Source organism: Parambassis ranga, chromosome 22 (genome assembly GCF_900634625.1).
Source record: "Parambassis ranga chromosome 22, fParRan2.1, whole genome shotgun sequence".
Taxonomy (NCBI): domain Eukaryota; kingdom Metazoa; phylum Chordata; class Actinopteri; family Ambassidae; genus Parambassis; species Parambassis ranga.
Genome location: NC_041042.1, coordinates 3381279 through 3393563, shown reverse-complemented (window position 1 = coordinate 3393563; position 12285 = coordinate 3381279). Strand labels below are relative to the sequence as shown.

At 43.7% G+C, this 12285-nt stretch overlaps 2 protein-coding genes across 2 annotated transcripts; both read left to right on the top strand.

The window, feature by feature from the left end:
* The first annotated feature begins 574 nt into the window (after positions 1-574).
* kcnk3b (potassium channel, subfamily K, member 3b) lies at positions 575-5835 on the top strand. Its single transcript, XM_028395950.1, has 2 exons — positions 575-1140; positions 2329-5835. Exons 1-2 carry the CDS (start codon positions 852-854, stop codon positions 3213-3215), a joined length of 1176 nt encoding a protein of 391 aa, XP_028251751.1. The 5' UTR covers positions 575-851; the 3' UTR covers positions 3216-5835.
* A 2208-nt stretch (positions 5836-8043) lies between these two features.
* Positions 8044-11416, top strand: marc1 (mitochondrial amidoxime reducing component 1). Its single transcript, XM_028395951.1, has 7 exons — positions 8044-8351; positions 9178-9348; positions 9434-9596; positions 9673-9816; positions 9930-9991; positions 10152-10223; positions 10880-11416. The coding sequence occupies exons 1-7, from the start codon at positions 8101-8103 to the stop codon at positions 11004-11006; spliced, it is 990 nt and encodes a 329-aa protein (XP_028251752.1). The 5' UTR covers positions 8044-8100; the 3' UTR covers positions 11007-11416.
* The last annotated feature ends 869 nt before the right edge of the window (positions 11417-12285 follow it).

Here is a 12285-nt window from a genome sequence, read left to right as displayed (position 1 = left end):
TTGTGTTCTAATTTGTTTAATGCAAAGTGAATGAAATGGAAACTTCTTTGTTGCTGGTTTGCATCTGGGACTCGGCATGTCATCATGTCACACCTTTTAGAAGTAGCTCTACATACAGGTGTATTAAAGATGATTCTAATGACAGCATGGCCCTGCCTCTGTGCATGCTGGGACACGTGATCCAGTCAGTCAAAGTGGGTTTTATTAAGAGCTGCAGGGCTTTGCAGATGCAATAAAGGTCTGTGCTCTCAGGGGCACAGAAGCACGCAACGTTTGTTGATTTATCACTAAAGTTGTATTTGAACTGTAGACCTCTGCAGCATGAAGAGGATGTGAGTCTCTTAAATATTTACACACTGACAGGATGGTTATCATTGGGTTGCTAGACAACTAGTGAAGCCAGTAGAGCTAGTTTGTTTAAACAGCCACAAGGTAAATATTTTACTTGAATCATACTCCTAGTCATATTTGTCAGACTCCTTGTTGAAAGAGAGGGGATGAAGCAGCCACCTCTTGATGGAGGAGTGTGCGTCCCTTCCTAAAAACCGGTTTATTTTTGGGTGTCAGAGGCGGAAGCCGCGGGAACGTGTGCGCGCAAAGGTGAGCGCTTGATTTGAGCTGCCTATACTCCAAGAAGCCGCCTCTGACAGTCTGTGGGATTGCCCTGTGTTTCTTTTCTGCGCTAAATCTAAATATAAGTCGGTGACAAATAGTCCAAATACAGTAGCAGCCCAACTGTGATGTGGGGGTGGTGCTGAGAGAACAGCTCCGTCTCCAAAAAGTCCCCCTCTCTGTTGGATCCGGAGTCCGTCAGGAGAAGGTCGCAGCTCCACCTGCGCTTTTTTTTCTTCATGACCATGAAGAGACAAAACGCCAGGACTCTCGCCCTCATCATCAGCATCCTCACCTACCTGGTGGTCGGAGCGGCCGTCTTCGAGACGCTGGAGTCAAAACAGGAGAAAAGTCACAAAAGGAAGCTCGACGCCAGAAAGTACGAACTCATGCGCAAATACAACTTAACCAAAGAGAACTTCGAGGAGCTGGAACATGTCGTCATACAGCTCAAACCTCACAAAGCAGGGGTGCAGTGGAAATTTGCTGGCTCCTTTTACTTCGCCATCACTGTGATAACGACAATAGGTGAGCGGCACTTTCATTTTATATCATGTCACTGATAAATGCCTGGAGCAGGGCCGTAGACAGGATTTCTGAGGCCTCCTTTGTTCCAGTTTGTGCAACAAAACAGTCTGATTTCTGCACATATAAATAAATATTTGTATTTACTGAAATGGCTCAAATCTTCCAAGTTACTCTAAATTTAATCATTAATTTAATTAATTAATTTAATTTCTTCTCAGCTCTTTTACTTTACTTTTCTTTTTTTTTATTAAGTTTGTGATACACCATCTGTCAGCCAATGTGTCAGCATGGTGTTGAGTTAGCAGCTGATAAACAGCCTTCGGATTGGCTGCTTAGCTTAGCCCAACAAGAAGAGAGACGGATGAATCCACTAAGTCATCTGATCATAGAAATATGTGGATATTTGTACAGTAACCTTTCAGGAATTACAAAACTAAAGTCCAGCTAAACAATTCTTAATTTCTGTTTTTGAATACTGACCACTGCCACCTACTGGTTTGGAGAGTTTACTCTGCAAACTGCAAATTTACTGCACCTCGTTTAGGTGCAGTAAATTAGCTGTTAGCTTTCATCTTAGCGTTGAGTTCAAGTGCAACCTTTCAGCCACAGGCGATGCTGCTCTTGGCCTTTGTTTACACTCTGAGTCGTTTTAGTGTGTTCTCGGGCATTCGTTCATCTTTTCTTACCATTTTCTTTGTTTTCTTTCTCTGTGACTCATGATGGGAGGCACAAACTGAAGCTATTATCACACTCCCTCAAGTAATATTTGACAACCGACTGATGGAATATTTTATTACCTGTATTAGAAATCGTCCTCATTATCTCATAATCACATTCTTATTTAGTGAGATTTGCTTCAGGCTGTAAACTCACGCCAGCTTTGGCAGCTTCTAAATAAATATATAAAAGAAGTCTTAATTGTCTGCAGCTCTGGATCAATATCTGTCATCACAGTGTGGCCTTTGCATGGCGATGTGTTATCAGTGTTTACAGCGTCTCAGCTGACAACGATGTGGGAGTTAAAAATAAAAAGGAAAGCTGACTGGGTTTTTATTTAATGGGAGGATTCAGGGAGTGTGTGTGTGTGAGTGTGTGTGTCCCTGTGGATTTTAAATCAAGCACCTTCTTAGACACCATATGATGAGGTGTGAACTTGTGATGCCCCCCCCCCCCCCCTCCTTCCCTCAGGTTATGGCCACGCGGCGCCCAGCACCGACTCAGGGAAAGTGTTCTGCATGTTCTACGCCCTCCTGGGGATCCCGCTCACCCTGGTCATGTTCCAGAGTCTGGGTGAGCGGATCAACACGTTCGTCAGGTACCTGCTGCACCAAGCCAAGAAGTGCCTGGGAATGCGTCAGACTGAGGTCTCCATGGCGAACATGGTGACGGTGGGCTTCTTCTCTTGCATGAGCACCCTGTGTGTGGGGGCTGTGGCGTTCTCCCACTGCGAGGGATGGAGCTTCCTCCACGCCTTCTACTACTGCTTCATCACACTCACCACTATCGGGTTTGGAGACTACGTGGCGCTGCAGAAGGATGACGCGCTGCAGAATGACCCTCGCTACGTGGCTTTCTGCTTTGTTTACATCCTCATGGGCCTGACGGTGATCGGAGCGTTCCTTAACCTGGTGGTGCTTCGCTTCCTAACCATGAACACAGAGGACGAGCGCCGGGACGCCAAACAGAAGGCCTTGTTGTCTGTAAGTAAGCCCAGAGGAGAGGTGGCTCGTCTTCTACCGGTCTCCACCTCAACGTCCTCCACACCTGTAGCAGAGGACGCCACAAAGTCTAAAGATTTAAAAGGTGTCTACACCGAGGTGCTGCATTTCCAGACTATATGCTCATGCCTGTGGTACAGGAGCAAGGAGAAGCTGCAGGGCTCCACCATGATCCCTCAGGAGCTGACGTTCTCTGATGCCTACTTGCAGCAGAACAGTGACTGTCCTCACTACATGGAGCCCGGATCGTCAGGCTGCGTTTGCAGTCCACGTCAGTGCACGAGCATAAGCTCCATAACAACGGGCCTACACATTCTCTCCCCGTTCAGGGTGTTTAAGAGACGCAGCTCCGTCTAGCCTTTCCATACGACAGATTTCACTGCAGCACAATACGTCTGTACTGCCAAGTGGACAGCAGATACTTGGCAGTCCTCACAGCAAAGACATGACTGCAAGTAGATGTTTGTGGTGCTATTATACCAGAAATCCAACTGTATAAGGCGCAAAAGGGGGAAAGCACATACAGTACTGTAAACTCAAGCATATACCTGAGAAAAAAAACAGCAGGCGATGTTTTAGTGAGGGAGGTTTGCAGGAAGTGTCACCGGGTCGTTGCACAGATTGTAGGTGCAGCTGAAGGAGGAGGTGATCCAGGTTAAACCGGTTGAGCAATAGCAAAGGTAAAAAAAAAAACAATAATGTAACCGTCTTAACATTCCAGTTTCTGTTAACGATCCAGCGGTGCTGATTCAGCTTTGATTTTATACAAGTCTTCTTAAAAAAAACTTATATAAACAAAGTCGTGATTGTCAAAACTTTAGTGATGCATCCCTGTATGTGACTCACACGTGTAGCTGCCTCTGTTGTTGTGGCTTCCAGTGCTCTCGGCACCAAATTGCTGGTGCATCAGTCACTAAATTATGTAACATGACAAGTGGATGAGGAAAAAATGACATATCCCAAACACAGTAAAACTGTACATAAGCACAGAGATCATAAGCAGATACTCACCAGCAGTGACTGCAAAGCACTTAAAAGTGACCGCAGCACCAAAAAAAAACATGGTGTTCCTGTTATTTTGTCCATCGAATGTGTAAACATATGCAGTGTGTGAGTGAGGACAGACGTATAGTCTTAATATATCAGCAGGCGTCTCTAAAAAATCACTGATTAACACGTTCTTGCCGAGATAAAAAAGGTGATACTACTGATATCTGGCTGACAAGTATGAACCTGCAGCCAGACGGACTGGCTTTGCCTAGAGTTAAAGGAAACCCCCTCACCTTTAAGTACCTCAAAGGTCACTGGCTCACACGTTACCTTTAATTTGTTTAATCTGTGGAAAACAAAGCTAGGACACACGGATGTTCTTCTGGATGTAATAATCTGGCACGTAACCTCCACATATGAAACATATAATGTGTTAATGAGTGAGTTTAAGGAGGTGAGAGGTGCATTTTATCAGCCGTTTATCTCTCTATGTAAAGAGATGTGAGCAGAGCAGTGTGCTGTAACTTCCTGCAGTCTTGTTATCACTGCACAGGCAGCCAACCATGACACAGACGTTTGTCTGGATTAAGCTTTTGCATGTACGGTGGCACTGAGTGGCTAAACTTCAGCTCATGACACCAGAAATGATCATTTAGGCTTTTTTTTTGTGTGGAATTCAGATAAGGCATGTTGTAGGAGCTTTGAAAGGGGGCAGATTTTGAACTTTGGATCAAGCCAGGCTAACCCTCTTCCCCTCCAAGGTCGTACACTGCTCTGTGTACAGGTAGAGGAGCGATAGACATATGAACAGCAGAATAATATACCCCTAAAATCCTCAATCAAATGTCAAACTATAAGCTGTGAATGACTTTCTGACGCCGTGTTGATTAACCAGACATGAAGTGTACAGAGCTGTCCAAATCACATGTGGATCACACAGTAGAAAACTATTTTAGAGCGGCACATAGGGTGGGGTGGGGTGGGGTCTACCATGTTAATACAATAGATAATAAGATGGCTGTCAATCACAGATAATTATGCCACAATAGGACTGAGTCTGGGTGATTGATTGAAAAGGAAAAATCCACCCCCAGCTCGTATTTCCTGTATGTCTGGGCCCATTTTGATGTCATGTGACGTCACCTTCAATTTATGTACAGCAGATTTATTATTTAAAAACAAAAAAACAAAAAAAACATTTAGGTTTCAGATTTAGGTGGATAAACAGTGGAATAATTCATCCTGTTTGATGCAGCGGTCTGTTATTCCTGAAGGACAGTTGCTATGGATAACAGACTGTTGCTATGGATAACAGGCTGTTGCTAAGGATCAGATCACTGTGGAGTTCACTAAAGAAGTCTGATAAATTGTGATGTTTTCTTTGAGGAATTTATGATTTTTTTAGGAATTTATTACGAAATATTTATTTATGACATTTAGTCTATAATTCCCTCTAATGATCGGCTTGCAGCACATGATCACTTCCTATTAGCTGGATAAAAATAATCAATAGTGATGTCCATGTCACTCTCATACTCTCTTGACTACAAGTGTTTTTAACCTGTTCTTTTTCCATTGTTTTTCCATTGTTGCAAGGCATTCTGGGAAATGTAGGAAAAGATCAGACATTGGACTAATAAAGGATTATATCTTATCTTGAGTAGAAATAAAATGAACACCACAGATAAATGTCATCACTAATTGTCGGTGGTGATTTAACTTCTCCTATGTATTATTTAGGTCATGTGACATGAAAACAGGAAATGGACCTGCTGTGATGGACGATGCGTAACATGACTTTATAATTGATCGTTTGAGAATCAGAGCTCTACTAGGAAGCATTTTAAAATAAAGGATATTAGTACTTGAACACTCAAACAGAACTTGAATTTTTTTAAATTCTAACTTGCCAAGGGTGTACAGTTAATTTGTCTGGCAATATAAACACACATGTCACATGTACTAACAATACTGTATCATTTCACCCAAAAAACACTCACAGATACAATAAAAACGTGAATATTTTACCCAATAACTGACTCTTTTTGATTTACTGGCTCGCTCTGGATCAGTGGACTGAAGTTCATATAAGCTGTGGTCATGTGACTTTTGTTGCCTGCTGAATGTATAGAAACAACCGTCGGGTCCAGATGGTTTCCCCCCGGGGGAATTCTGACTGAGGTCCAGTTCCGGACAACCTACAGCAGGTGAGTCACGAGCGAAAGTATGGCGGCCTATCACTATGCATTATGTCATGCTTTGTGTCAGTATGTGCTGTATGTCCACCTCATCGTCATGTGGTCATAACGCCAAACTAGGGGTGGACAAAATAACAGGAACACCTCAGTCAGATCTGTCTTGTGTTACACACCTTGTTTAGTGTCCTTTATATGACTTAATGTGAAAGTAGAGTTCCAGTTTCCAACAAAATCAAATAAATTAAAGGTCTAATAAAAAGTCTGACGCAGTTATAAATGTATAGAAATCCAAATTTAGGTTGGTATTATATCAAATATTAAATCAAAGTGTCAGTATCTGACAGCAATTAGGACTGTATCTCAGTAACGTGCTCGCCACTGCAACATCCACCCAGCTTGTAAGGCCTGGCCCCATGCCTGTGAGTCTGCCTTCAGCCATTAGACATGAAGCACAGAAAAGCAACAGAAGGAGTATCCATTTGACAAATCCCTGTATTGACCCCCCGTGGCTGGAGCATCTGCTGTTTTCTACTTTGGCCACAGACCTGAGTATCTATGTCAAAGACGAAAATAGTTCCGCTGAGAAGGTCAGCTATAACATTACGTCACTCCGTTTCTTCCCTGGTTCTGGAAACATTTCTGAGTACAGTAGGTCAAAAGTGAAAGTGTCTCTTGCAGGATGATGATGCACATGTTGGACTGTGAGTGAAACGCCACAGAAAGAAATGTATGTTTTAGATTTAAACAGTGCGTTTCTAGACACACTTCTCACATCTGTAACAAGCTTCTCCACCATTTTCCTGGCACTTAGACCCCGATCACACTGGGGAAATCAATCCAGCTAGAGCGGGATTCGGGCCGCATCTGGGTATATCCAGATCCAATGCGAATCCAGATAGATCTCAATCCACCTGCCAGAGGTGGATTTAGCCAGATTGGCTCATACATGGCTCAGGTCTGAACGCAAATGCAGCTAACGAATCCAGCTAGCGACGTGATACTTCCTGTTCACGGGGACAGTGTCCGGGTCGCGTACAAAAGCCATGTGTAAACAACCGTCAAACTACAACAGCTTTGCACCGAGTTTATTTTCCACAGGGCTACAAAGGAATAAACTGCTTTTTGAACCGAAAAAAAAACAAAGAACGAGCGACACAGGACAAAAAGAAAACCTACAGCATCCTGAACAGACTCTGTAAATTATGTGGCACCACCTAGTGGTTTGGAGGACGAAAAACAAGCCGGATTGAGCGCAGACATGCATAGCCAGATTTGAAAATAGGTCTGAACGTATCCAGCTTAAAGGCTTTCTGGATTCAATCCTACTCTAGCTGGATTGACTTTCTCCAGTGTGAACAGGGCCTTATTCCAAGCAGCAACCTCCCTCCAGCTATGGGATGAAGCCAATATGGAAGTGTTAAAAACTGCAGTTAACTATGAAGCCTCTAAAAGTAGACTCCCATGTTGAAATGGCCGACTTTACAGCAGAAATAAACGTGTTTACAACGTGGATTCATGCCTGCAATTCAACCATCCAACCATTTTATGACCCATCATGCCCATCATAAACACAGAGGTGTTGGCCAGGTTATCAGGGATTATGCACTGCAGCCCTGCCTCTGGAATATCTGAAGGACTGTTAATGCTGACACATGCTGGATAGGCCTATATGCTACGATATACCCACATTTTTTATCAGTATTTAAGGATTTATTTCACATAAATCTACTATAAACGCAGATTTCTTTTAAGTCAGTGTTCCTATAAGGTGTGATCAGCACTCTTTTATACGCCAAAGAGCATTATTTGATGTTATCTCCTTGTGGAAATGGAAATATACATTTTTTTTATTCAATATAAAAGTGATAAAACATCATGTTAACAGGACATAATATAGATAAGAGTAAAAACAAACAACACAACAGGTGAAAAGTACAATTAAACTCCTTTCATGTGGTGTATCTCTGTTGTCCGAGCGTCCGTGAACGTCCCACGGACGCAGGCCGCAGAGTAGTAAAAGTTCAACGTCCAAGGAAACTCCGGGAGCCTCCAAAATGGACCCGAGGCAGCTGGCTGTGAACACGTTGCTCCAGAATAAGAAAGCGGCTCTGCTGATCGGCGGAGCCGGCTTTGCAGTTCTGGGACTCGGTCTGAGTTATAAATACCTGAGAAAGCCAGAAAAAGCTGTTCGAGTGGGCGTAGTGTCGCAGCTCCTCATTCACCCCCTGAAATCTGGCAGAGCGGTGTCCGTGGCGCTCGCAGAATGCCAGAAAATGGGCCTCAAGTTTGGAGATCTGCAGGATCGGTGAGTTTGCAGGAAGGGTTTTTTAAAAAAAAAAAAAAAAAAAAAAAAAACATATCAGATGTTTACACTGCTGCGGTGGACACCTAAACGCATCACAATGGAGGGGCGTTGTGTTTTCAGTTTGTCCTGGATTTGCACAGAAAACACGTGATTATAATATTCAGTATTTACACACCTGCACAGGTGCAATAAGAAACACAGTGCGTGTCTTTACATTGTCATGACGTGGAGCCACAAAAGTGACATTTTAGATGCACAAAAGCTGCTCTTTGAAAGACACCATTATATAATATAAACCTTTTTTTACTGTGTACATCATCTGTGTGCACAATTCTACATTTAACAGAGTACATTGAAATGTACCACCTTAATAAATGAATACATAAAAATCAAGAAGTCTCATTACTTTTGATCGTAATGGCTCATAATTCATACATTTATACCATGTGACATAATCCTTTGACTTATTTTAAGTACACATACTCCTATATTTGGAACAGAAGTGATCATATATGTGCCCTTTGTGGTGATTACTCTGTTAAAATCATAATTTCCTGTCCTTCCTGACCCCTGTAGGCGGTAGTCGTATTCATAATTCAGGCATTTTTTTTTTTAAAGTGTCATAGAGACATGTTTTGTTTGTTAATCCCAGATAAAAATAGAATGTGATGTAACTCTGGGATTTCCGACTCTGAGTCAGAGGTATTTGCAGCAACCTGTGATGTTATCAGTCCTCACTTGTTTTGTCTTTTATTTGCTTTCCCCTGTAACAAGTTTATGTGGCCAAATGGCGTGCTGCTGTGGAAATCCACTTCTCTGTTTGCAGACACTGGCTGGTGGTGACGGAGGAAGGTCACATGGTGACGGGCAGACAGGAGCCCCGTCTGGTGCTGGTCTCTCTGACCTGTGAGGGAGGTCAGGTTTGTCTGAACGGACCAAACATGGAGGAGCTGCGGTTCCCGCTAAAGCAGCCTGACAACCCCATCATCGACTGCAGGTTGGTTTTTTTATGTCATCTTGACTCAACATGGTTGATTTCTTGCCAAAACAATGCAAAAGTCGTTGTTATTTTTGTGCTGCAGGGTGTTTAGCACTGACATCCAGGGACAGGACTGTGGCGACAGAGCGTCGGAGTGGCTCACTCGTTTTTTCGGGGCCGAGAAAACCTTTCGCTTGGTGCACTTTGAACCTCAGATGAAGGCCCGGAGGCCGGCGGATCAAGAGCCTCTCTTCCCACAAAATGAGGTAGTCACTTACTCATACTCTTTGATAGTGAAATGAAAACACAGATCCTGATGTGGTGGTGTGTTCATTCATCCAGCAGATCGCGTACCCTGACATCGGACCTGTGATGCTGCTGTCAGAAGCCTCCGTTAATGATCTCAGCAGCAAGTTAGAAAAGGGCGTCACTGTGGAGCGCTTCCGGCCGAGCGTAGTGATAAGCGACTGTGAGGCGTTCCAGGAGGTGTGTTTAATAACATCACAGATCCTCTGTGTCTCTTATCCTTTGGTCCCGTTTTACTTCTGACTAATAGCTCGCCCTTTTCAGTGTGAACATGCGCAACATTGCTTTTTCAGGATTCATGGGAAGAGATCCAGATTGGCAGTGTGCGACTGCAGCGTGTAATGTCGTGTGGAAGGTAACACACTGAATGCACAATCACTTCATTTAACCAGGAGCAGCAGCAGCAGGGGATGCGGAGCAGCACTGCTGTAGGAAGTGTGTGTGTGTGTGTTTGTGTGTGTGTGTGGGTGGGTGGATGGGTGCAGACTCACCTGTACCTTGCCTGTTGTTGGCAGGTGTATACTCACCACAGTTGACCCAGAAACTGGGATCATCAGCAGAAAAGAGCCTCTGGAAACACTCAAAAGGTAATTTTTTTTGTTCATTTTCATTGACATGGAAGTCAGATTAAAGCGTTGGAAGAGGTGTGCCAAAAGCTGCAGTTCCTCATGTGTCCACTTGATGGCTGGCTCTAAAAGAGAATCGATTCCCGAAGAATTTCATGTTAAAATTTGTTTGTTTTCAGTAAAGTTTCAGTAATAAAGGGGCTGTGACAGGTCGCTAGTAGAACCAGACGGTGGATTTCGGTGGATGATGACCAAATCCAAAACCGATCACCCGAGGATCGGCCATCTTCATTTGGTCTTTGACATCATAGCCAGAGATATTGTCCCCCTTTCTGTTCAGGAGTGGTGGCTGCAGTGGTTATCACTGTTGCCTCCTGAGAAGCAAGAAGGCGCCTGGTTTGAATCTGGGGTTTTCTCCTGGTGCTCCAGCCTCCTCCCACATTCCAAAGACGTGCATGTTAGCTTAATTGGGAACTCATCTGACCTAATCGTCCGCCTCCCTACGTTAGCCTTGTGATAGACTGGCAACCTGTTCAAGGTGTACCCCGCCACTCGCTTGTTGACGGCTGGGATAGTCTCCAGCCCAAAGTCACCCCCCATGACCCTGTACAGTATAAGCAGGTTATGGAAATAGACGGATTGGACACTGCAATTGACATTTTTTCATTTTTTTTCAGCTATCGCCTGTGTGATCCCTCCGAGAAGCACATCTACAAGTCGTCCCCGCTGTTCGGACAGCTGCACACTGTGAAGAAGACGGGGATCCTTCAGGTCGGTGATGTCGTGTACAAAATCAGCCGCTGATTTAGGAGGAAAACGGGATGTGAAATCCTCTAAGGGCAGGAGAGGGTCTGTGATTTATGATATGAGGACACGGAGAAGGAGGCACGTAGATTCCTGTAGTGTTGTAGAAGAATGCAGTGATGTGACAAAGCACACACTGTGACTCACAGAGACACAAAAGCACTAATATAACATTTCAAGAATATAACTGTAATCATGTAGCTTCCTTGTTTTATGTCATTTGATTGTATTAATTGGCGTTCCGCTGGGCTGCATTTACGTCAGAGCTGTTGTGTAACACAGATGGAACCTGAATGAAACGCATTTCTAACACATTATTACATTTTAGCACACTGCTGCTAAATTAAAATTAAATTGCCTGAAGGTTTTGCTAAATATCACGTCCTGGAATAAACAAGATAGCAAAACAATTATCTGCTATGTCTTTATTTTCAGTAATCATTTGTCATTTAAATGCCACATGACGAGTTTATTTTTAAATGCATTCTGATCATTTGCACTTTTGGTTGTTTTACAGTGAAGGTCTAACTGGAAGTTAACACTCTTTACTTTTAGTTGCATAAAATGACCACCAGGGAGCAGTGTAACTGAGAAGAATGTGTAGAAGGAAGCAGACGCTACAGGCTAACACGAGCTAATAATAATAATAATAATAATACATCAAACTTATACAGCGCTTTTCTAGGACACTCAAAGACGCTTTACACATGCATTATTCATTCACACCACATTCACACAGTGGCAGTGCTACAGATGTAGCCACAGCTCCCCAGGGTGGGACTGGCGGAGATGTGGCTGCCGAGGTGCACCTACGGCCTCTCCGACCACCGCCGATTCATTCATACAAACATTCACACACCAGTGACTGCACTGGAGGCAATGTGGGTAAAGTGCCTTGCCCAAGGACGCACAACAATGGCCGCCAACCTTCCAATTATTGTCACTTCTAAGGTCCGTGCTCAGGTGGTGACAAACAGGGCTGTAATTTGTAACATAAAGCAAAGAGAGGACGCACAGGGGCTCGCCTACAAATCTGAACCCACACTCTGTAAATGGCTTCTAATCTCAGATTCTACAGGGGCGATCTGAGGGTGGTCCTCAAATATGTGCATCGTATGTGTTTTTTGACAACCATATAACTGTGTGCTTCCTTCTTTGGATGATTGATGGTTAATGGAAGTCAAAGACCCTGCACCATCCAGGTTATGTTTTTTTTAAGTGTCTTTCTGGGAAATTAAAACATGTAACAGGAAAAACGATGGTGGTTTGTGAGACTCCT